The sequence below is a fragment of the Trachinotus anak genome, unplaced genomic scaffold (assembly GCF_046630095.1).
Source record: "Trachinotus anak isolate AG129_WGS33_773 ecotype Australia unplaced genomic scaffold, CSIRO_AGI_Tana_v1 ptg000028l, whole genome shotgun sequence".
Taxonomy (NCBI): domain Eukaryota; kingdom Metazoa; phylum Chordata; class Actinopteri; order Carangiformes; family Carangidae; genus Trachinotus; species Trachinotus anak.
In genome coordinates, this window is record NW_027273879.1 from 7,150,985 (window position 1) to 7,177,268 (window position 26,284).

General features: G+C 41.7%; 1 protein-coding gene across 10 annotated transcripts in view; it reads right to left on the reverse strand.

The window, feature by feature from the left end:
• The window catches only part of nedd4l (NEDD4 like E3 ubiquitin protein ligase), a 44,765-nt gene that overhangs the window by 6,166 nt on the left and 12,315 nt on the right, over positions 1–26,284 (reverse strand). For 2 of the 10 annotated variants that reach the window (XM_071465496.1, XM_071465499.1), the window contains 17 exons: positions 18,451–18,486; positions 17,653–17,703; positions 16,002–16,063; positions 15,528–15,630; positions 14,392–14,546; positions 13,624–13,759; positions 13,302–13,490; positions 13,059–13,136; positions 10,726–10,785; positions 9,668–9,805; positions 8,455–8,661; positions 5,302–5,499; positions 4,481–4,558; positions 2,595–2,649; positions 2,007–2,065; positions 1,568–1,633; positions 512–741 (listed from right to left, as the gene is read on the reverse strand). In XM_071465496.1, coding sequence (XP_071321597.1) covers positions 512–741; positions 1,568–1,633; positions 2,007–2,065; positions 2,595–2,649; positions 4,481–4,558; positions 5,302–5,499; positions 8,455–8,661; positions 9,668–9,805; positions 10,726–10,785; positions 13,059–13,136; positions 13,302–13,490; positions 13,624–13,759; positions 14,392–14,546; positions 15,528–15,630; positions 16,002–16,063; positions 17,653–17,703; positions 18,451–18,486 — 1,901 coding nt within the window. Of the gene's footprint in view, positions 1–511; positions 742–1,567; positions 1,634–2,006; positions 2,066–2,594; positions 2,650–4,480; positions 4,559–5,301; positions 5,500–8,454; positions 8,662–9,667; positions 9,806–10,725; positions 10,786–13,058; positions 13,137–13,301; positions 13,491–13,623; positions 13,760–14,391; positions 14,547–15,527; positions 15,631–16,001; positions 16,064–17,652; positions 17,704–18,450; positions 18,487–23,695; positions 24,949–26,284 lie in introns of those variants that run through there. The other 8 variants (XM_071465491.1, XM_071465490.1, XM_071465498.1 and 5 more) reach the window with 8 other exon arrangements.

Here is a 26,284-nt window from a genome sequence, read left to right on the forward strand (position 1 = left end):
CAATGTTAAAACTAGATAATAAAAGTTGCTGTGATGAATAAGTACAATGTGGTTTGATTTTAAGGGTTTAGAGTTTTAATTGCTCTTTTTTTATTGAATCAAGCTAACTTTAATGAAAGAAAGGCTTCATTTTTCAACCGCTCCATTTACAATATTAATTTTCTATTACATTTGCCCTGCATGGCAAAATGGAGAGAAAGTCAACTGGGTCATCATCTATTGGTGCCAACAACAGGAACAGAACATATGACACTTTGATTATCTTGACGTGTACTGCATGTGGGAAACATTTGTTGCAGGATGGCTTTTTGAATGAGAGGAAAAGTTAATCAAAGTGAAAGGAAACTTTAAGTCTCATAGGGAAACAATACGGTCTCTACCCTTTAATCCACCTTTGTCCATGACTGTTAACATATAGCACAGTTCCTGTACAACGTCGGCTTTGTGTGTCACATCCTGTTAAATACCTCAAGGGGTTTCTTCAAGCAAAGACAAACAAGCAGAGACTTACGTGGCTGAGTATTCAAACAGGCCGTAGTAAGGATTGAACATCTCCTTAGATAAAAGGAAGAACCACTCTCTGGCCACACCGCCGTAGTCCAATCCTTTCTCTGACTCAAACTCGATCCACAGCCGTGCCTTCAGAACATCGGGCCTCTTCAGGGACATGATGCGACGGTACGACTCTTCAAAGATGTTGTTCCTGTGCAGCTTCATCTCGAATCGGTTGGGGATGTCAGCCTAGAACAATTCACAAATAACACACTTTAATGCAAATTTTAAAGAAATGAAATCTGAATGTGTTTAGGGAAGTGGAGATATATGACCTTTGTTCACAGACAACTAATATATTCAGACTTATCAGGAAGTGTTACTGCTACTAAAAGTTCTGCAAATTAATATTGTTATATGCCATTTACAACAGGCTTGTGAGAGGCATCTTCACAAGCCTTCAGCTTCTTATCTTATTTGAATTATTGTTGTGACAGTGCAAAATGCAGAAAAAGTCCAGGGGGTTAAAAACATTCTGAAAGCCTATTGTAGTCATTAATCACATTATTATATCGAAAAAGTAAAATACATCAGTTTCATCTTTGAAAACAACTTGGTGGAGATATTACCCTCAGTACACAAATCAAACTGCTCACCTCAAACATGCTCTAGAATAACAGTGATGGGTGGTCAACATTTGGCAAGTTTCTCTCAACTCAGTTATTATTACTTTTCAGTCGTCAATAAATTCCAGCATTGGAAAAAAACCTGGAAATTCTGCACTTTGCACCTACCAAGTGTTAATAACAAAGAATATGAAGTGATTGCTATGAATATTTACCATGCAACAAACATATCAAACTCAGTCATGCAGTGTCAAGACAGTGTGAAGAATGTTAAATGAGTATGCAATCAAGGATAATCAAAATAGAAGCTGATTAGATCACCCTTTTGTGCAAGAAGAAGCTGTGAGGTTCTGACCAAATTTAGCTCTGCGTTGGTATTGTTATGCAAAAATTCCCCAGCAAGAACCACAAACACAAGACAGATGTGTGTTTTAAAAATCACTTCTTACAGGCTTCTTCAATTTCTTCCTGAAGTAGTCATATTTCTGCTTGAACTCTCTGGAATAGGGAACAGCCTGCACAGAGAACAAAGACACACAGGAGTCAAGGGATGGTAAGGTCAACAAATGATCAATACCTTGAACAGGGACCAGCTTGTCATGTAGATGCTTTAACAGGAGCACTGAACGACAGAGAGTGTAACTTGAGGAGGGGAGCCGGCAATGAGTGACAACAATATCTGTAGTTGTACATAGAGTGACAAGGAGGTGCTGGCACGTGAAGTGACAACTGCAGCGACAAAGTGATTTATCTCTGTTGTCCAAAGACATACTGAGGCTGATGATAGTGTGTGATAGATAGAACTACAGTGTTAAAAGAAGAAGCTGTTGTTTCCATGTAGCGACACGGCTGTGGCAGAGACTCTCTGAACAAGAGGAAGCTACTCACAGGTCCTGTGATGGCTGGACTCTGCAGACGGGGGTCCTCCCACTGCGTGTTCTTTGTATCTGGATGAACAAAACACAAATACCACAAACTTTTTATGCATGAACAGGTTTCACTGAGACTTTAGTGAAATGTAGTGCAGAAATTTAGTCAATTTGTGATTTCAATTCAAATTCACCAGCAAATATCTGCAAAATATCTTTTCTTGTTTAGCTTCTCAAATGTGAAGATTTGCCAATTGTCTGTTTTACATCATTACTAATGGAATGTATTGTCACTGTTAGTTGGACAAAACAAGTATTTTCAAGAGCTTAGGCTCTGGGAAATGTACAGTAAGGGGCATAGTTTCACTATTTTATGGCATTTTATGGACTAAATAATTAGTCAAAGAAATAATCAAAAGCTTAAATCAATTGTGAGCATCCATGGAATCCATCCATGAAATCAATCCATTAAGATGGTAATAAACATACCTCCATTAAGCCATACAGAAAGATAGTGAATCAATTTATGTTGATACAAATAGAAAAGTAGATATGGGGTATACACATGACCAAATACAAGCTTGGAAGAGACTGAATGTCATCTTACTGTGGTCAATGTAGAAGGTGCGTCCGTCTGTGTGAACTCTTTCTTCCCATCCAGGCTGAAAAAGAGGAGCATAAGAGAGGAAGAGTGAGGAGAGAGCACACAGTCGCCATGACAGAACTCTATTAAACAGGCCATGCTCAAATAGTAATTTAAATCCATCCACGTTTTTTTTCTTTCCTTTTTTGTAATTCATGTTTGATTGAACTTGGCTGACCATTAAAAGGTCCAAACACTGACTGCCCAGCGCTGCAGGTGAAGCAAGCTCAATCAATCACCCCAAAGGAACTGAAAGGATTTTCTCTTCTATTTGAGTCAGGTCTGAAACAGCGGCAAGGCAGGGATACGACCACAACATAGAGTTTGACCATCAGTACTAGTTCAAACCAAAACACCACCACTGACACGGTGACCACTCAGTACAGTGTCACAGGCCACACACATTCATACAGCTCCAGCAATCAGGCAATTAAAAGAATTATAGTAGATTGAGAGTTAGGGGGTAGGGAAAGGAGCTGAATCTGACAGTCTGTCAAACAGAGTGTACCTACACTATGTATATGTGTGTTTCTAAATAAGCTGCAACTACGTGAGTGGAAACCAGATTGAATAGATGATAATACATGCAGCATACAGGTCAGAGAAACAGAGATCCCTCCTCTTACATACAGCTACTTTAGTTTCTCTTGAAACCTCCAACCCTCCCTCTGCCCATTATTCAGCCATGTTTTCCTCCTTCACTCCTTCCTTGTTCATCCTCTTTCTCACTTTAACAAATGCCCATGCTTTGTTCCACTTTCCCAACTTGTCTTCCTTCTCAGACACTGATAAAACTACCCAAACATGGAGCAGTCTATGGGATCCCTGGAGAATGATGGCGAGCTCCAAATGTTACATGTTAACAGAGGAGGGGGGATGATGGTGGTGCAGGGAGGGAGCACAAAGAGAGGAGGTGGCGTAACGTATTGATGAAAAGGGAGGGAGAGGTACAGTCCATCCATGCCGGTAATGAGAGAGAAAGAAGAGAGAGAGAAAGAGAGAGGTAAAAAAAAAAAAAAAATAGTGCAAGGCTGTCTGCAGGCATTTGACCAGACCGGACCAGACCAGACAGGTAAGTAAGGCAGGCAGAGGGAGGGAGGCACCAACCAACCTCCTCTGGTAGGTTCTGCCAAACAGACATGGCCGGGTGTAGAAGTAGCATACATTAGATCCACCAGAACGGAGTGAAAAAAGAGAAAGAGAAAGAGGGAGAGAGAGAACACACACACATGCACACACACCACACAAGCCCGTGAGATGTACAAAACCAACGAAGCTTTGAGTATTCAACATCTAGCTATGGTAACGTTTGCCAATATGTTGGGAGTTTGTCTTTGTCACATAGATAATTGTGCAGGTGACAGACAGTCTTCACCACCTAATTAGGGATTACCACAGCGCCCAGACTCTGCTTTCTCATCCTTACCAGTTACAGTCTCCCTCTGCCCCCCCCTTTTCTGACAAGACTAAAAAGGAAATGTCTAATGCAGTCTGATCACATGATCATGTCTCATCTTTAACTGCAAAAGCCACATTCACATACTTTACATCAAACATACACTGATCATTGAGTCAAGCTAACTAAGCTGAACTGTAAACAAAAACTCAATGTGCAACATAAATTGTCAGTAATTGTGCAACAAGCTGGATAAATACTTTTTCTCTATCATATTTAGGTAAGAAAACAGACTACACAGTCATAGTAATCTAAACAGGTCGACCTGTTAAACACATCACAGTGGTAATTGCATAACAAAGCTGAGCAACTACTGGGATCTGAGAGACAGTTATTAGTGACTTTGTGGACCAAAAGTTAAATATGTAGCTGGTCTTATTGTGACAGTACTTACAGGAAGAGGACCAAGGTCACCAGGCTCCATTGACGTCTTATTCCTCATATGGACTGGATACTTCAACCTGGGATCCTCCTGGTTGTCAGAAAGGGGAGGAAGGAAACACCATGAAGAAAGAGTTTTCTTTTTAAATGGTAAACACAGCATTTTTATTGTTGCTGTAGTTTCAGGATAAAAACAGCAACTCTGAAATATCACACATTTCCAGAGGTAAATCCTATTAAGGGCTGAAGTAAATGTGAAACTGACTCTCACACCACCAGGTGTCACTATAAGATCCAGTGAAATCAACACCAACCACTGCCCTAGATTTTTAGTCCCTATTTGATAACTCAAAGTTATAAAATTGATTAGTAGTTTGTATGTTTTGTTTTGTTTGACAGTTTGTTTGCTAAGACTTTCCTCAGGGACCTGAGACATTTCCTGAAAGGACCCATGAACATTTTTACAAATTATAAGGGAAATAGAGAACAGGGTGCAAGATAGGTCTTTCAATTGAGTTCGTTTAACAGTGTTGAATTTCTATACAGCTGCTGATTCCCAGAGGAACGTTGAAATTTGAACCAAATACTTGTTCATTACTGGAAACTTTATATACGTTGGATTGTATGCTTGTGTGCAGACCTTATGTTGTGTAGTGAGGTTATGTAAGCAACTCACTAGAACTGAAAACTATCTCGTTCCTCCCTTTACTTGTTAGCAAACTTTCCTGTAAATTAGACGATTACAGACCTGTTCAACAAAACACTATTCTTCACGCATCATCCTGCCTAGAGTGACATCACCAGGCGTGTTAGTATGACTGTGTGTTGGCTCACCCAGGTGGTTGTTCTGCTGTTGTGGTCGATGAAGAAAGGCCGTCCGTTGGGGGCTATCCTCATCTCCCAGCCTGGGGGCAGGAAGCTCTGCTGTGTCTTGTGCTGTGACTTGGGGGAACTGTAGGGAGACGGCTGGGGAGACTGGGGGTTGGAGAATGTGTCCTTCACAGCCCTCCGTACCTGTATGTTGTTTGCTCCCTTGAAACAACGTGGAAAAATAAAGAAAATTAAGCATAATATTATCAGCCCCATTGGACGATAAGGAGAGGATTTAAGTTATAACTGAATATGAATGACTGACAGCATTAAACAAATCATCATTGCAGACAATAACAAGGATGGAAATGTGTTGTCCAAAAGTTTCTTTGGTATTCTGTCAGAAAACTGAATAGGATTAGAAAAGGAAAAAAACACCAACATCGTCACTACAACATCATGACAAAGAAAGCCGGGGTAAATTCTTTTGACTTCCATATAAAGCTGGAGGGAGCTAATCAACAGCCATGCTGCGTACTCCACCAGCCTGTCAGGCTGTCAGTCAAAATGTCAGCAGAAAAGTGCATCAATGCTTGAGTAGTTCTACAGATTTCAGCTTTTCCTGATTCCCTGGATATAGCCTCTGAGCTGTAACAGTTCAATAACTGCTCTTTTTGTAGATTTTCACTTCACCATGGTTCACTGAATGATGTCAAAGTCTAAGAAAAAGTGAAGATCCTTCACTGCAGCACTACCAGAATTCTTTATTTATCTGTTCCTGGTCATAGAGACATTGGTCAAAGGTAAAAGAAAAATGAGTTGCAACATGATACCACTGGCCCAGAAACCCTGTATCTCCTAGAAACCTAACATTTCTGGCATTTTAAAAGCTTCTAAAGCAGCATTAAACAGACTAAGGTGGCTCAGCATAACGAGTGTTCCCACATCACACTGTTCTTTTAGCAGTAATTATCACTGACTGATCTGATTTTTAACAAGAGAAAAACTGCATTAATTAATCCACAGACCTTCCACCTCCTCTGGAAGTTGTAATTACAACATCCTGCTGTGAGAGTTTCATTTCCTTTCACTTCCACAATACCTTGTGAAAACACACACACACACACACACACACACACACACACACACACACACACACACACACACACACACACACACACACACACACACACACACCTTAATTAAACCTCCTTCAGGTCTCTTCCCTTGGTGGCAGCAAAGGACCTTCACCACTAAATGAAGCCATTAAATGCAGTGTTAGGTCAAAAAGAGACCATCCTTTTTTTAGATATGTGTTGATCCTAATTAGCCAAGTTTATGTGGTGTATTTATAGCTTTAATGCATAATTCAAAGGTCAAGATAAATGTTATTTTGTATGGAGGGCAACTGTGCACAGCAGGTGAACAACTAAATCAAAAGTTTCTAAACTTTTATAAAGTATAAGCCCATCAGCTGGTTTAAGAGGCAAATGTGCATATGCACACACAAAGCCTTGTGGTAACAACACTAACATACACTGAAACCCACACAGAATTATGATGAGGGTATGTAGTCTGATAGGTGTAGAATAATTTGTTGATTATCCCTAAAGGTTATTTTCCTAACAGCCTTAAAACGGTTGCCTGCTCAAGTCAAAACAAAAAGTGGAAATTTCAATGCATTACCTGTAGTTTCATGTAGTTATTAGTTAACACATAAATCACCTGCCCTGTTTGATCATTAAACCCACTGACCAATGAGTAAGAGATTGGCTTCATGATAATGTTGTGAATCCATAGCCAGGATGTGAAAAATGCCGACATACTGCGGAGAGATTGGGTATGACTCTGAGCCACTATTGATCACTGACAATCAGATTATTTAAGGTCAGTGATCAAAACATTCTGCAGTAATTTAACAATGTTCCTCTTTTTCAAACAAAGCAATCATTCAATTTGTCCACTACTTGGGCTCAGGCCAACATTTTGAATGGACAAGCAGCGGCTTCAACCTAAAAGCACTCCACTGATGCCTGCTTGCTTCAAGGGCAACTTCCATTAAGATATTTGGTGGCTGGAAGCTTTTTAGCGTCGAACAGCTGCAGGCACAGGACTTACATTACACGAGGTGTTTGAGTTAACCTTGAATGCTCACTTATTCCTTCATAAAAGACACTGCAGCTGCGTGACAAAGGAAACAGAAAATCTTTCTGAGTGTCTATGACTTAAAAAAATGAAATGCATGTTTCTTGTCTCTTAAATTACTTAGCATTAGGGAACCCATAGGGTTTCAAAGTTCTTAATTTCTTCTTTAAGGCATTTACAAAGGATGTCACGTTGTACAAATTAATCTTGAAATGTTAACCACAAGATCCAACAATAGAATTTTTATTCGCTTTTGGTGCTGCCTTTGTGTTGGTAAAATGGCCTCTGGATTCTGGTTTGCTTTAGCAGATTACAACAGTCATTTGGGAACTGAGATCAATTTAAATAATTTAGTCATTCAGCAGCAACTGGATGAATCTGCCATCTTGGATTTACCACACCAGCTTCATCCTGTTAGTGTTATTGCTTCAAAACACGCTGCACTGCAGAATGAAATGCTGACTGTGCATTCTGTTCACAACAAACTCATCATCATGATTAACAAAGCCTGAGTAAAGCTCGGACCACTTCGTGTGACAAGTGTCTGTTTACTGGAGAGCTGCTTTAGTGCTCAGTCCTCAGCTCATTATATGTTGAGGATGAAAGGAAGAGCAGTATGAAGAAAGAAAATTGTCACCAAGGGAGAGATGAAAATAAGGGATGAGGAGAAACGACTGGTTAACTGGTGAGATTAACATTTTCATAGGGTAGGCAAGGATGGGAGGAGAGAAGAGCACCATCATTACAGAGTCAACCTGAAAGGAGGAGAGATACGAGATGAAAAGTGTAATATTAAAGAAGGAAATTGAGGATTTGCTGATATATACTGGTGAGGATCGTGATTTGGCCATTTACGTTTACATCCATTTAAGGATGGATGTACTAATACAACGAAGAAGGGCAGGAAAGGAAAGTGAGGAAGGGTGAGGATTGAAGAAAAAAGGAGGTAGAAATAAGTAATCCTCAGGTAGTGAAAAGAGGAAAAGGACATGGGTATGGCGGAGCGGGATGGTGCAGGTGGCTAATTCTCACCTCCAAGGGAGTGGAAAGGGTGACAGTAGGGGAGCTGAGGCTACGAGGTCGTCGGACTTGGGGCTCATGGAGGTGGTTGTTGGAGGCATTGGAAGAGGAGGAGGGGGTGGATGCGGGTGGCATGGCCGAGGCTCCTCCTGATGCTGATGCTGCTGCTGTTGCTGCTGCTGCTGCTGCTGCTGAGGTGCTGGCTCCGTCTTCAGTCAGCTGTCAGTGAGAATAGCACTTTTGAGGTTAAAGGGGGTTGGAAATAAGGGTGATGCTGTTTTGCGTAAACTTTTCCCCATCACACTGTAAGCCATGCTGTCAAGGCTGCTTGCCTGCACCGGAGAGGTCTGGATGCAAGCTTTTCTCTCAGGAAAATGAGCTCCTAAAATGTCAAAAGCGTGGGTCATTTAGGCCCAAGAAAGCAATCATTTATGTCACTTGAAATATAATTATCAACGATTGCGTCCAACTGGAAAACAGGGGTAGGGAAAGGCTTGAAATTCAGTTAAGTGTTATTTTCAACCCTAACCCTAGTAGCAGGCACAAATGGCTATTACTACATATCAAAGACAAAGCAATGCTATGACACTGTTGTCTAAACCATTTGGCAGTGTCCTCTCCTACTGAGTAATAACAAAACCTGATGAGAACCAGAGAATGAGAAGACTGTGTGGTGACAGACAGATGAACAGCTATAATATAACGGCAGTGTTCTGATAGAAGCATAGATGAAGGGATGGATTTCAAAGAGGAGAGACATGAGCATCAACCATAGCACCCAGTCCCATGTAGCAGTGTCTCATTTGCTGCCTCATTTGTAGACGGAAAGACAAGTGGAAAAACAGGGTAGAAATGGGAAAAGGGAGGGAAAAAGTGGTGGTTGCAGTTCCATGCCAGAGTTTAAGAAAGATGTGACCGATGCAGAGTTGCACTTCATCCAGAGTATCAAACAAAATGCTAGACAGGAGAAGGAAGACGTACAATAAAGTTGAACAGAATAAGAAACTGGACAGAGAGAAAGACAGAGTAAGAGACTGTGAGGTTGAAAGGCTGTGTCTCTTTTCGTCATTCTTTATTGCGACACAGAGGAGAAACAGAGGGGAGGATAGAGGAGGAAGAGGTCCAGCACACAGGCCGAGGCCATGACAGGGGCCAGTCTAAGGTCCAGTCCCATGCATAGATAGTCTCCAGGCAGCCCGACAGCCAGCCCTCAGACCTGCTGTACCTGCACAATTGGCCTAGTCCAGGTTGTGGTGCGGTTGTTATGGTTGACGTAATAAGTTCTTCCCTTGGCGTCCTTCCTCTCCTCCCATCCAGGGGGCAGGCCAGGGGTGGTCAAGGTGTAAGCAGTCGCCGAGGGAGACTGGCCAAGTGTGGAGAGAGAGCAAAGCAAAGACAACTAATCAGTACAGGCTAATAGGCTTAAGGACACGTGGAGGGAATCTTATTGATATCTTAAAATGGTTTGTGCCCTCTCCAAGAGAGTCATGGCACAAATGCTCAAGAGGATAGAAACTGATGTTTTCAATACACTAAAGTTATTCCAACATACCACATATCTCAGAATCTGGTAACAAGACAAAGGCTTTAAAATCTTTTCCCATTTCAGCTGCACAATGACAAACTGTTTAGGAACAGGATATGAACTAGAAGCAGCTTTACAACTCGAATGGGAAAACAGGTGAACCTTCACACACAAAACACAATGAAACACTAAACACTGGTACTAAAATAAGCATCAACTAGGGAAAAGTAGTGGAACATTACTACTATGAGTGAACCATTAACTGTTTGTAGCAAAAAAGACTACTGAAATAGTCGACCAAATGATCACAGCATAAACTGTTGTAATATTTAAGATATGAATGTGCGTAGACAGCAACACAGGACATTGGACACATTTTATAATGCTGATTTATCGTCAGTGCCAACATTGACGATAAGCCACGGTTTTATGAATGTTTACACCAACTTGCGCCATCCCTTTCAGAGAGAACATTTACTATATCATTTATTTATGCATTTTGTGTCATGAAGATAGGTCATGTTGGAGAAAAATGTCTAAAAAATGCCTTCTTGAAGAGGGATCTGTTTAAAGAAAGCTGACTAATAACACAGTAGAATAAATGATTGAAAGCCCTTGTGCGTCTTTCTACCCAAGTGTTGGTTTTCATCAGTGACAAAACCAGTCAGGGGACAGATACAGCCCATCCTACGTGGTGTCTGGGAACTGAGAGGTGTACGACTGATAGGGTTTAAACTGTGTATAAACTGAGATATTACCATAGACTCCTCACCACCTGAGACTGTTTGAGCTCTTGTTCTTCTGGTCTGGGAACTCTGCTGGTGGTAGACAACAGGGGAAGATCGTCTTTAGTTCACAGTATGTTATGTTTTCATTGCCAGGGTGGAAGTAAAGGGGCAATGGAGAGTGTTTGGGCAGGAGTGAGAAAAAAAATGATTGGACAAAAGGGGGAATTTGTTCTCAAAACAGGTGAGGACTGACAAAAAGAGAGGAGATTCTTGTGATTATGGACCATGGTGGGAAAGTGCTGTGGCTGTGAGTATTCAAAAAGAAAACAGAGGACACCCACTGAAGCATACGTGCTGTGAGGTTGACAGGCAGCAGGAAGGAGCACAATTCATTTGGCAAGAAACTGCTGTTGTGATTGGCTGACTGTATTACACAAGAGTTAGGTTAAGAAAAGTTTTAGCACTGTGCTGCCAATAATTTTTGGATAATAAAGTGGAAAATGAATCAACTTTAATATTAGGACAGACAAAACAGAAGGAAAATCAAGGCAGTCTGAGCTGCAGAAGTTCTCAGGCTTGCATTTCCCTGTTGGAGGGAAGACACAGATTTTTTTTTCCCTGAACTGTAAATTTAATCCCCAGGCAAAGTAGCATCTTTATTCTCAGCCCAAGAAGAAAAGCTACAGTAACAACAATCAGAGAAAACAGTTCTGTGTCCTGAAAATGTTAGAGCAGTGCTGAAGTTCACAGAAAGTTCACAAAAGGAGTTTGAATTTCAGATATAACTGTAACAATCAAATGCACAGAAAACAAAACAGAACTTGTAATTTCCTCCAAGTGATCCAAAAGACACATCACAAGTAGGATGATGACATCAGTGTAGTTCAGTCAAAACCACACATTTAGCTGTTTTAAAATTTTGGGTTTAGTGTTAGGCTTAAAATGAATTCAAATAGTGTCAAAGTCTCATATAACAGCTGGATTCCATCAGTACAGCTACGTCACTCTCACCACTTTGAATTTCTCTTTTTTTAACAGAAATAACAGAGTCATCCACCATCCATCAATTTTCCACCTTTCCATTTTTTTCTGATATATGCTGAGGTCCCGTCAATGAAATGGTTTTGAGTCTCATTCACGGCATCTTAATATCGATCAGGAAAAATGGAAACGTAAAAGGACAGGGATTAATGGGTGAATGGAAAAAATATTTCTGTTAGAGAAGAGAATCTGAGAGCAGCAGAGTGGTGATGGGTATGAAAAGCTGTGGAAATGCACATAATACTGAATGTATAAAGACAACAAGCACAGAGGAAGTTTTGAGTTTCCATTAACTTGGGGGAGATGAGAAATAAAAGTCTTTCTCTAACACAAGCCTGTTTCAAATAAAGGTCTGGTATCCAAGATACAATCCCACAAGCAAACAGCACCTCTCCATCTACATACACATTTAAAATCATAAAGGGACTGTTTGTACTAACTAACTGCTTTCCTGAAGAACACTGTCCTTCAACTTCTATATATAACCAATACTACCTTATATACTCAATTGCTCACTACTCCAAGAGGAAAATATTAAACCCAGGAGAGGCAGCAAACAAATGCAGTTTGTATTTTCCCTCTGATGGTTTCTTTATGAGCCTAGTGCTCTCCATTCCTGAGAGACGCCTCATTCAAGGGTAAGGCTGACATTGGCACCTGCACTTTTCCTTGGCTTAATTAAGTCAAGCTCACTGCTGTGACTCAGCTCTGTGACAAACATCTGATTCAGATCTTGTGACAAAGTCGGTCGAGCTGAATCCCCACTGATGCTATGACTCAGGACTCTCTGAGGAATATGTGAACTGATGTGGTTCTGTTCTTAATCTCACTCCCCCTCCCATTGGGGTTCGACTGGAACGGTCAAGCTGTTGGCACACGGCTTTGGAGCCAATGTTTCTACAATACATCAAACACAGCGGCAAGTGAATCACAAAGAGCATTAAGTCGTAGCGGGAGACGAGGGGGAGGAAGAAGTGTGGCATTCCTACAGAGGCAAGGAGACAAGGATGAACGGTAAAAATCGAAGAAGCATAGAGAGCAGGAAGGAGGTGAGGAGGTAGTGACCTCTGGCTAGCACGCACAAGTGGAAATTTTAAATGCGAAGAGGAACAAAGGTGGTGATTTTGATGCGTGGTACACCGGCAGCAGTGAGACATGCCAACAGCAATGAGGTATATAAGTCAATACAAACCTGCTAAGGTAATCAGAGAACAAAGAAAAGGATGTTCACTACACTTGGAGTATTGCAACAAGGAAAGAGAGGAAGGCAAAGAAGAAAGCAGGCAGGACGGAGTGACATGTGGTGGTTCAGAAATATGTACCGTAAGAGGAGGAGCCTGGGCCTGATCACTGACGCCATCCGTCATACTAGAGGAACGGAGTCTGTTTGACAGCTGGCTCTGTTAAAAAAAAAAAAATCAAGTAGGGAGTATAAACGTTATTGCAGGCACTGCCTGACTGACACAAAAAACACCTGCCAGGAATTAATTTGACTGCCTACAAGTGATTTAAATGTGGAATGGTTCAGGTTTTAACTCCTCAGAATTACAGTGTCTCAGTCTCACCATAGCAGAGCTGGGCCCTGGCACTTCACCGTTGGTATCGGGAGTGAGAGACAGCCTCAGATTCAAATCTTCAGCAAACTCCTGGGTGACAGGTGTTGGTGGGTGCTGTGGTGTCAAGATGGAGGAGGGGCCAGGCAGAGACTGGGACAAGCTGTCGTTAGGATCTTCTTCTGTGATGAGCTCCCACGACTATATGAGCAACACGGAGACACAGCATGAAACAATAACATTTTAGTGACCTTATCACTTGAGACAGCTGTGGCTCACTGCATGTGTGTGTGTATGTGTGTACTGTATGTATGTGTATATTCTGCTCTCTCACATTGTCCATGTCCCTGGGTTCCAGGTGCTCGTTCTCCAGGTCTTCACTAATGTGGCGTCTTGAACGGAAAACACGGTGTGCTTCCTGATGGATCTGCCGCTGTTGATTGTCACTCTCAGTCTCTGAAATCACATCCCTGAGAGAGAGGAAGGAATTTCATACAGTTACTAAGTTCCAAAATACGACTGAGCCAAAAGGCTAAGTCAGTATTACTGCTATGCAAATGAAAACCAAAAATGCAATTGATAGCTAAATGTAGTATTACAGTAAAGTCTGTCACCCATCACACTGATTTGTACTTGCTCATTCTGACAGAGGAACCAATGTCAATTTGAGGAAATAACAAAATAATAATATCTGTGGGTTGTGTGTCTATCAAGCTATAGTTGTGTCTCACTCGCATATTTTCTTAAAGGAATAGTTTTTCACATTTTGAGAAATATGCTTATTCACTTTCCTGTTGAGAGTTTTCAAGATCTAATAGAAAATCATTATGCAAATATTTTAAGCATGGCCATACATGAGTTTGATAGTGTGCTGTGGTGATTTACCAAAGCGTAATATGAACACAGGGAAAATATAGCTTTAATTATTCTGATCAATTGATTCAATCATAAATATTTAATGACCCCTTAAACAAATGGCTTCATAGACTTATGTAATAAAATGTATACTTTAACTTTTAGGTGCTGTTCAAGTCTTTGGCACTGCTTTTATGATTTATTATCATTAAACTAATGTAAACTTAAGGAGGGAGATCATGCATACATGTTAGAGGGCCGTTTCCACTGTGTTGAGCGGTTGTTATGGTTGACATAGTAGGTGCGTCCCAGGTTGTCCACCTTCTCTTCCCAGCCTGGGGGCAATGGGGGCAGCAGCTGCTGTGGTCGCTGGGAGCCGGAGTCTGCAGACTCATCCCATCCCTGAAAGAGAAAGTTTGCAGTTTTTGACACAAGGTAGTATGAGTAACTCACCAGCAGCTCAGGACATACACCTCGTTCACAGATACTCCAGTGAGCTGGACTGGCACACAAGCATCAGCAAATGGTTTAAGAGGGGACGCAAACATACGTTAAAGATGTTGGATTCACTCTTGGGTGGTTCGTTTTTTTCTGAGTGCTATGTTGTGGTTTGAAATGTTTTTATTAACATTAACTGGTGTTTATTTTTGTGTGACAAGCTGCTGGCTGGCTGGGATATCTCCCCGACCACACGATCTAAGACTAAGCTAATGTTAGTGCATCGGCGTCACTAACAGTTGATAAATTTCAACTCTTTTAGGCTAAGCAGACAGAGAAGGCAAGCATGAGAACAGTGCATTTCTAAAGCTGAAAAATATTTCACAGTGAGAACAAATGCCACTCTGAGAGCAGAGTGGCATTTAAGTTTTCATACTTGCTAAATGTCACCTTATCTATGAAGTCTTTCACATCTGAAAATTCATAACACCTTTCATACTCTCTTTCACAAGCCATGTGAAATCCACACTTGAACACACAGACACGTGCAAGAACACACAAAGTAAAAGAGGAGAAGCTCCCATTTCTTCAAATAACAGGCCATATAGTAAATGGTTTTTCCAGATTCTGACCTGGAAAAGACTTTCACCAGATTCTGGCAGCGAGATGCTGCCTGAATTCTTAGAGAAAGGAATACAAAGACGAACTGTCCTTTCTCTTCTCACTCTAAGCAAAAAACACACATTTCTCTTAGTCTAAAGTGGGACGTTTACGTTCACCGTTGAGCTCTTTAAAACTGTGTTTTCTTTGTGTGGAAGGAAACAATAAAACTGAAATGTGGTTTGGCTTCAGGTTGTTATGAACAAGACAGTCAAAAAGTCACCTTAGGTAATGCAAAGTCAGCAGTTGAAATTAACTCACTGACAACAGTGGCCAACACCTTACCTCAGCCTCCTCTCTCATGTCTCCAGCCTCCTCCTCATGTCCTCCTTGTTTGGGCAGATAGGCCATCTTCAGACGCAGGTAACCCTTCACCCTGGACTTGTGACTGGAAGATAAACATCAGCAAGAATGGACCCACTTGAAAATACCACAATAAACCCTCAGAGCCCATAGCGGGCTAATGCTTAGAAATACAGGGAGTTTCCAGACTGCCTACTATCACCAGATGGCCTTTCAGATGTAGTATTCAACCTCCACATGAACTTACCGCTTTCTGGAGACGTGACACCAGCCTGCATAGTGTTACACTGCACACCAGGATTTGAGTCACTAATGAGTTTAATAATCTGTCATTGTCTGGTCCACTTTCTAATTGGGGCAAAGCAGACCCCAATCAAACTAAGAAGTTTCATTACTGGCATCTATTTTTACTGATTACTTGTCACATCCTGTTTGTCACATCCAGTAGAGACTGACCTTCTGGGCCGCAAGAGGAAGTCTTTAAATGTGTAGGGACGCTCCATAGCGGGGTCCTCTGTCTGCAAATTAAAAGGACTCATTTGTTGACAGCAATCAATTGAACACATAAGCAAATACACATGTTGGGCAGTACCAAAATATATCATGGGTTTGTCATGAGTCATGAGTTTACAGCGCTGCTGCAACCCTCTGCACAGCCATCACATGGTCATTATGCAATGCTGAGCTTCTCCTGTTACATATTGAACACAGAAAGGTCTTTTGCAATTCACAGTAATCTCCCACTGCTGTCTGACTGTGCCAAGGCAGTCCACACTGGCTACTCACCACATACTGCTTTGTAATTTGTACTAAATCAGACTGTCACTTTACATATCAAAAGTGTAATCTTCAATGTAAGTTTTGTAACAAAGAAATAAATAAATAATTTAAAAATCAAAAATAATTTTCTTGAAAATAATCTCTCATCTCAGTTTGTACCAAACTGTCCTTAACGTCTTAGACATTGAGATTAACTATGAAGTTTCGAACATAATGCATCTTAATGATAGTTTGAAAACACTGCTCTTAAAAGCCTGAAGCAACATGCGCTCTAACTTATGTGTGACTAATGCAAACCAGGGCTTGAGTGAGGACAAGAGTTGGCACAAGGTTTCACGCTGTATGGTGCATGAAACTGTGTTTGGAAACAGCTGAAGCAGCTCAAGCTTCCACAAGTCAAAGGCAGCTACCAGAGTGCTTCTGATGAGTCAGCGAGGCTGGCCTGATTCATGAGAAGTAAAGTAATGTCCAGTAACTATGAATAAGACTGCAATTCCTAAAAACATGTAGTCATGCATAAAACGAATTGAATCAAAACGCACATTAAATGCAGATCACAGCATCTACACAAGCGTAGAAGCAACACACTCATGCTCAGTCAATTTGTGTAATGGCTTAAGTAAGATTTTCAGCATTAGGAAGCATTAGCTGCATCAGGACCAAATATTCTCTATCCTGTCCAATGACTTCATCTCTCAACGTGACTCAGCTGTTGCTTTTATCTGCTACTAATTCCCTGGCCCTGTGGGAGCCAAACAGGACATTAATAATTAACCCCAACACCTTTTACTGATATGCTTTTAAGATTCAACCTTAGACAGAACTTCAGACAGCCACAACCAGTCTGACAGCACAGTTCAGTTCTCAACTGAGTAGAAGATGTGCTGCATCAGAATGAGCTATAGGTCTGCGTGTTTTAGTTTCAGATCCTGTTCACTCGCATCAAACATAAACTGCAAAAGCTCCCGAGCAGCGGACACTGGTTCTGCACGTGACTGTTTTCAAAAGCTGCTGTCCCAGAAGTCCAGTGTAAGTGTGTGAATTTGACAAGTGTAGTTTTTCCATTCACTCTGAGGAGAACTGCCCTCAGGACATTCACCTCTGTTTACATTCTAGACAGCCTGTTGTCTACTTCTTACAAGGAGTGTGTTGTTTGATCACAACAAAACTCTGCTTGTGTGGCTCACACTTTCTCACACAAACACACTCTTTGCCTGACCTTCACAGAGGTTAAACAGGCAGTGCAAAATTCAAGATAAGAAACAGCTGAGTATTCAAAACAGTCAGTCTGGCCACACACACACACACACAGATGCAAATAACTCACCGGCAAATGACTGAGAGGGACATCAACTTGACCCAGGAAATCATCTCTGGTCTAGGAAAGAAAACAAGAAAGTCACCTTCAGCAGCTTAATTTTAGAAATGACAGCTTTTTGAATCTGGCTGGGGAGTACCAAAGTTTCCAGCAGGGAAAGAGAGGGGAAAACACAATGTTGAGGTGAATTAACTAATGCATCAAAGGATCCAGCAGTGTGTGTGTTCATTTGTCACAGACAGAATGAAAAAGACAAAGATTTTCATTTCATGGAGCACCCCAACCAGGAATAACCTCTAACTTTATGATGAACACTTGTGGAAATCTGAAAATCTCAAACGCTTTCAAAACAGGGAAGTACAATTGTGGTTCAGCAATTCTGAGCAATTTCTACTTCATTTTACTGAAAATATCAAACAATACTTTCTCGTTTCTATAGTTAATCAGGTCAAAAAGCTTTTATCTTCTCTGCCAATCAGCACAGATTTCCACAGGTGTCCAGGCACAAGGCTCAGTCTAGGGTTTTATCTATAGACAGGCCTTTGTAATTACTTCATAGGAGAAGAACCCGTGATCCCAGCAAGGAAAAATAACAACCACCGCCACCAAAGAGAAGCCAAGTCAGCCAGACAGAGGGAGAGAAGGACGAATGTGACAAGAGGGAAGAATTAGGGAGGGTTTCAATTTTAAAAACCTTTATATTTGACCATCCTTTTGCCATAAATAATGCAGACTGAGAGGAGAAGGGGGAGATTTACAGATGATTGAGCTGCACTGCAGCAGCCCCCATGAAGGAGAAATGATTACCTGTCCGAGATGGAAAAGCCCATTCTTTGAAGTAGCCTGTGTGTGGGACACAACTTATTTAGACAACAGGCATTAACTAACAATAATGTCTATTTGTAGACACTGGTTTGACAGGAAAGGCTGTGTGGAAACAATGAATGATGCGTCTGTTCGTCTAGTGTTTCTCACTTTGAGTGGTGATCCATCTGTGGGTTGTGGGAGACTTAATGGGTTGCCAAGGGGTCAACAATAAAACAAAACTAAGTCAAAATACAATATATGGTTGGAACATGTATGGTCATTGTGTGAAATTGAAACCTGTTGTGGAACTATTGCAAAACAACTACATTCATGGTTTCTGTCGTTTATGTGTTTGCTTCTCTCCTACTCAATGTGCTCACATGTAGAGTATTTTAATGAAGCCAAATTCCCAATGAAGCTGTTCTCATTTACATGTTTCTCTGTTTCTGTTGTCAGAGAACAGAAAACATGGACAACTGAAACGTGGCCCATTAACAATAATAATAAACTTTATTTATGGAGCACTTTTCTAAACCCACATTATGAAGTGCTTCACACAAGGCAGCAAAATACAACATACAGGTCATATAAGGCAACAATTTAAAATTAAGACTGCATGTTAATCTCTGAGCCATTTCCAAGCTGCTGCTCTGCTACTTAAATCCTGAGTTTATAACTGCAACATTGTCTGACTAAATCACCAAAAATCTAAGTTAAAGACAATGGCTGTGCTGTGATTTATATTTACTTGTAAAATCATCACTCAGAGAGAAAGTTGTAAGCTCATTCACACCTATGTCAGCTGCCATGCAGTCAATGAGATGCATAGAGAGGTGTGCCTGCAGAGAGAAAGTGACCTTGCACTTGCAGGGCAATACTGGTGACTCTTTCCTACGGAAAGGGTTTTTCCAAAAAGTCACTAGAGTTGTCACAAGGTGCTTGTCTGAAAAAAAAGTAGCTGAATGGGTCTGAAAAGTTGGCAAATCTAGCAACAAAGGTGCTAAGTTGATAATACTGTATATAAACACTCCCCTATGATGTAACAGAAACTGTTCATGCCAATACATTCTGAAACAGCAATGGCCATTGGGAAAGCACCAACACTCTGCCAGCCGACCAGTGGTGTGACATCATTACTCAGTCATGTGACACTGAGCTGACCAACGGTGTAACTCCATCACTCAGTCAGTCGGTCACAGACATTCACATTTCTAAAGCCTCACTGTTGCGGTCAGCCAAAAATATCACATCTGTTGTATATCTGTTGTGCTGGACACAATGTTCATTCATTTTTCAAGCTTTAATGTACAACAGAAGACATTTTCAATATTGTGGGATCTGTAAAAGTTGTTTCACTGCTGCTAAACACTATGTCTAGGGAATCCTGTATATGCACTTGCTTTGATAATGTCCTTAGCACTTTTTAAATAGGATCACATTTTTCAATGTCAAAACTAATGAAATAACATTGTACAAACAAGAAAAGCATTTACAGATTGTAGGTCTGCATAGTTGGCATTTTCTTAAAACTATTTTCTGCGGCACAGTATTTCACACTAATCAGAGGTTAAGTCATCACACTGCTTTACTCTGCTTGATTCTCTGATTTGTCAGAAGGCAAAAAAAAATCAAAGCAGTGTTGGGGAGTGAGTCCACAGTTAACAGAGCTGCAATTCAATGGTGAAAGGTTACAAATGAGTCACATAAAACACTGAGTTATTAATGCACAGGCACGTAAACAGACAAAGTGAATTAATCTGACACACACATCCAACCACCTACACTCACACAGACACACGTCATGTAAACTATTACTTCTTGGAAAAGCGAGAGCCACTACTGTGTAAATTACAGCAGTATCTGCTTTCATTTCCCAAACCAACAACCACACAGTTCATTTACTGCTTGCATAACTCCAAAGAAATTCAAAACAGTGAAGCATAATCTCTATCTGAATAAGGAGAGCAACAAAAGCAACCAGCACACAAGACCAAAACATTCATACGACAGTATCACATTACACTCATTCACATGTGCTGATCTGTAACTACAACAGGAATTTGTCAAGCACCTTCTAATTACAATTTATGTTGCAAAGAATCACCTGACCAGCCGTTCGGCACTGATGAGTTACTATGAGCATTCAATCTTAACATGGAAATTTTATTTTCTACCACACTTAAATATGTGAACAGTACCAACCCTGTACCTTGCAACCTATGAAACAGAGCAAAGGCAGGTTCTGATGGGGCACATGTAATTCTAGGACACATGGCTGTTTTCTGTCCTTAACCATAACAAGCATTTTAAGCTGTGGGTGTATGTATGCAGGGGGATATAATTGCAGAGTCATCACAGGGTCACAGTTGAGCCTGCAGCTGCCTCTCCCAGGGCCAGGTTACACTCAGAGAGGGAGGGTGCCACGAACGACCAAGACAAGGAGGAGGGACAAAGAGTCAAAGGAGCGTGAGGCAGATGAAGGACTGCAGCTAACCCGTAAAAAATTAGGGAATAAAACCCAAAAACGTTACTTCATCTAAATCACTCTTCCTTCTCACATGCTTCTAGTTGTATGCACATAGTTTTGGTTTATATACCAACCTCAGAAATTTCATGGAAATTCATGAACATTGTTTATGAAAAGAGATGTTGCTGCTAAATTGCTGTTTAATTCCCTTCATCGTGTAACAGACCAAAACAAATAAAACCTAAAGCATGCCTGAACACTAAAAGTTGAACATGAGAAAACTTTTTTTCCCTTGATGTTTTCCGGCTTTACGAAAGTAGATAAAGTGAAAACAAGTGGCAATGCTAACTGCAGCTATAATGCGCTGCTGTGAAGCTACATGAAGAAGTGGTAACAGACTGAGAGTTTATGATATAGAGGAACCTGGAACAAGTCCAGGCTGACAATGAGGTGTGAAAAGGTTGTCTCACCTACTCAACAGTCTCCATGCTGACACAACTGAATTACAATGCCATGCAACTCAGAGCGATCAGAGCTGACAGAGAAAAGCCCTTCACAACAATAGCAACTTGAATCCCTCTCACATGCTACTGGACCAAAATAAAAACAGAGAACCCCCATCCATCCACAGTCCTGTCTAAGGGATTGTGGATGGCCCAGTGGCCTGCAAGAGAATGGCAACTGGGGGGCGTTGAGGCAGGGCTGTCATGAGGGCAGGGCGCAATGGCATAGCTGTCTGCAGCTATTCTAGCTGACACACACACACAAACACACACACACACACATAGTATCCCATGCAGGGCTTAAAAAAAAACAAAAAAAAAAAACAGGGGGCACTCCAACTGCAGACCACCAGTTGGGGAAGACCTGTCATTGTGGTCTAAATGAGGATTTCCTTTGTTGCATGAGAAACGGGATGCCCTGGGGTAACACAACACCATGTGTTTTAAAATAAGGCAAAGGAGTTGTGTATAACACATTCAAGTTAAGCCTCAGTGCTCTCAAAAATATGACAAAAATATGTCAAGATTGTGGATGCATTAGTGGAGAACAGCCAATATTAGCAAGTCAGTCACGTCATAGGCCTGATCACTCCTCAGCTTTCCAACTCTGTGACTGACAAAAACAAAGAATTATTTTAACAACTCTTACATTTATAACATTTGGTTTCAAGATTAGCCATGCATAGCATAGTGTGGATATGCTTGTGGCAAGCTTTAATGGTCAGAAAGGCAATTGTAATTGGTTCATCAGAAATGATAAAAGTTGGCACCTCGCCAGGTTTAGAGATGAATCCTTGGGCACTGGGGCATGATGCAACAAAATTAATCTAGTCTCCTTACTGTGGCAGATAATTGTGGTATACAATTCTGTTCAGTAGTGAAGGTGCCCTGTGGAGTTTTCTTGTAAACAAACAAAAGTTATGTTTACATTCACTGTTCCTCACGACAACGTGTAATAACCTGTTTCTAAAGCTGATATTTTAATATTTTAAAACTTGCATTGTTTTAATTTGCTGTTTGAGCACAGCGCAGCAATGCAAGACTTGGCTCTAACTTTCAAGCAAGTTTACTTTATAGATATTTCCTGCAGACTCCTGGTACCAAATCCTATGAGAAACTATTGGGAATAATCATAATACATTCAAAGACCAACCCATAGCTTAAATATACATTATACATTTTTGTTATTTACAGCTGCAGCTTGAGATTTCAGTTCATTATCCAAGTTCAGCAGTTTGTGAACAGTAAGTTGGGTAATGACACCATGATTATGAAAGGGTAACCTTTAGAACTGTTTTGCTTCCAAAGGTTGAACAAAGATGAGCAGAGAATAGCATCAAAAGACTTCGGACTTTCAGAAAACACCGATGCAGCCTGTGAAACTTCTTGATCGCTGTTTGGGCTGTAATGACATCTTAGTTCTTAATCACTCACAGAGCAGCTGCGAGGATATGGATCCATACCAGTCTAGAGCCAAAGACGACATGCCGCCTGCCCACTCTCAAAATCAACAACCACGCTCGAAACAGACTAAAGATAGAAACAGCCAACTCTCAAAGAGCACTGGCTGCAGTTAATGGTATTACCAAACTTATGTGTCACATTTCTGTGAAACAGAAGGCAACAAGTGCATTGGGGGAAATTATCCATTCATCCATAAGCCTGTCCCTGTTTTCCTTTCATGATTGAATTGGCTGATGTGTGTAAAACTTCAAATGCCTGTGGTTGACAAATGAAAGAAAGCCAGTGTGTGTTCTTTAGTTCAGAAACCATGTCTAAGCTTTTCACTTCCCAGAATGTCACCACCCTCTTCCTGCACCATACGGATCTCTCCTCAACTGAGCTCGACTCAGTGAGTGAAATAAGGGAAATACCAGCAACCCCGCAAATTAGATGTGAAAACTTCAGACGTAGTTTGGACAGGTTACATAGCATAAATTTCACTCTGCCTCTGTTACATTTGTTATGTCCATGCCCCTACTGCCTCCTGTTCCTTTAGCCACAGTACGAATGAGCCATCATACATTCCACTACATGTCATATGAGTGAGATGGCCCTTCCACTATTTGTTGTATTTGTTTACTTTTCATTCTCAAGTGGATTTCTTTACCATTAAAACAAGCCTGTAAATCTTGTGTAGCGTTTTTATAATTCTGACACAAACCATGGAGAAATACAGCTGAATCTTTTTTCCATTTGACATTTTTTTACCCAACATTTTAGAGACGGACTACAACAGTCAGCAGTACTACTAAACTTTTCCAATAATCTTTACCTTGGGATTATTCCTTGTCGAATCATTGCCAGGGCTCACATCCTGATCTCCACCTCCACCCGGGGTGAAATATATCTTGAAATGGGGCTGCCTTCTAGGTGTATCCCCACTGATTTTGAAAGTACAACCATTAGATCTGTTTCTCGCTTCCATTCTCTGTGTCTCAGTGTCTGTTTGGGTCTCCTCTATAGCTTGGCTGTCTGCGCCAGTTTTCTGATGCTGATTCTCCAGCAACAGCCTTTGATGAGATGAGCCTCTCTCCAGTCGAATTCTGGGGTAACGCACCACATGGCTACCTCTTGAGCTTGCAAAGCCAACATCTCCACAGTCTTCCTGTGATGCAGCAGCCTGTTGCCTGCCCTGGCTCTGATCCTGGTTCTGATTTTGCTGGAGCTGAAACACTAGTCTCTGTGTTCCACCATTAATACCTGCGCAATGGTCCAAGCCCTGCTGGTGGACAGACCAGCCAGTGCCACCATAAGGGAGGATTCTGAAATGCTGGACATCAGCACCATCAGGAGAGTTCCTCTGGATACAAATTCCACCAACACTGAAACCAGATTGTCCTCTGCTGTACATAGTATGCCCATTTGAACCAATACTGAAAACCCTGCGTTTGGGCAGGTTCGGCTCCATCAGAAAAGTTTGTGAGTTTAAAGATTCTGGGCTGTAGTATGGAGGAGGTGGCTGTTGCGGAACATCTGTTTGGATCTGTGGTTCGCAATAGGCAGGAGCAGGTCCTGGAGGAGTATAACACGGTGGCGGGACATCATCAGCATGGCCACTGGAATCTCCATTACTTGATCCATTGGAACGCTGCAGGGAGATGCGCATGGAGGAGCTCTTAGTGGGCCGTGGGTCGGTGTAGGCGGCAAGCTGGGGTATGAACATGGAGGAGCTGCGTTTAAGTGAAGGCTCCGAGTGCAAACCAAAAGCTCTTGGTGGGACGTTCTGCGCAGCTTGCTCCTGAGAAGGCCTTGATACCGGAGGTGGCTGCATGCGCAGCGCTGTGACCACGTCATTGTCTCCCTGCTGCTCCTCAGAGTCTGCTTCCAGTATCTCCGGGGCTGTGTTACTGCGGCCTGAGCCAAAGTACAAACGCAGACGTTGTGCCATTTTCACCTCACGTCCCACAGCTCCCGTTCCCTCACACTCTCTCTCTGACTGGCTCTTTGGTTCTCTCCTCTGGCTCCTGTCTCTGTCTCTTAGTGTCGCCCACTTCTCTCCTTTGGCTGGCTAGATGACTGATCCCCTTTTTCTTCCACTCTCTCGCCCCCCCCACCCCCTCCCACCCTGTCCAAGCCTCTTCCACAACTTTCCTTCCCACAGTAAACTGTACGGAGGAAAGAAGTCACACCACAAAAACTACACAGGCACTGAAAAAGAGCTGACAACTTTACACTAAGCACTGAGAGGAGTGGCAGAATGAAGGCTGAAGAGCGGAAGGGTGAGGGGGAAAAACAAAAATAAAGAAGGATCCCTGTATGCTGGACTCTTAGCACTACCAAGCACTAGCGACAGACAGCAGAAATAGCCTGAGCCGAGTGACGGGCCAGCATTCCTGACATGATTGGATAAGAGAGGCCGGCGCGCCTCGTTTCCGAGGTGACGGTGGGTTGCCTGTCAGTCATGTGACTACAAATGGCCCCACTACCTCCTGTTACAACCTCATGCTGCCCTCAAGTGCCAAATGGCTCCCCAAACACATCCTATTTATCCCTGTACATCCATCCCTCCATTCACATGCAAACCTCTGCCCACTTATCTACCTCCACACCTCCCATAACTGTCCTCACTCGTAGCCGCACGCCGTCTGGTCATTTTTTACCTCAATAACTTACCTTTCCTAATGTAGGCGCTACCTACCACCCCATTTTACCCCCAAACCTCTATACTGTCTCATTATTAATGCATTGATTTAAAGTCATAACATCAGTCTTTTACTGATCTGCCTGAACATCCTGCCATGGCCCACAGGAGATGGAAGGTACACAGGAAAAGAAGGTGAGCGTAAAGAGTAAAACATAGCCATAAATCTGTTTTATACAAACTGAAACAATATGATATCCATATCTTCTTTCAACTGGTTCACTGGTCACTGACCAACTAAATACCAATTAGAGCCAACAGTCCCACAAAAAATGGAACAACAATCCAGGATAAAGTGAGCCCTGTTACTTCTCACAGCTTGGAAACAAACAAAAAAAATTATAAGCATGTTGTTTCTAAAAATGGACCAGAAAAAGGCAGCAGCAGAGAGGGGAGTAGAATATCTGACAGATTGCTGCTTTGATAAGGCAAACAGCAGAGCCTTCTCTCAGGAAAGATATCTAAGTCTACTTCAAACAGAAAAGACATACGCTGTTTCCCATATACAGCCAAAACACTTAACTGTCTGGTGGTTTTATAGGCCACTCTGTTTGCATCCAAAAATCGCCCAAGATACAACTCTCTGTCATCCTAGTCCGCAATGCTGAAATGCTGATGCTTAAGCACTTGTAACATGTCATTTGGCTACAGTACACGTAAAAGGGAGAGAGACATTTCAATTACAAACTGTATATTCATGAGAGGATGCTTTATACTGCG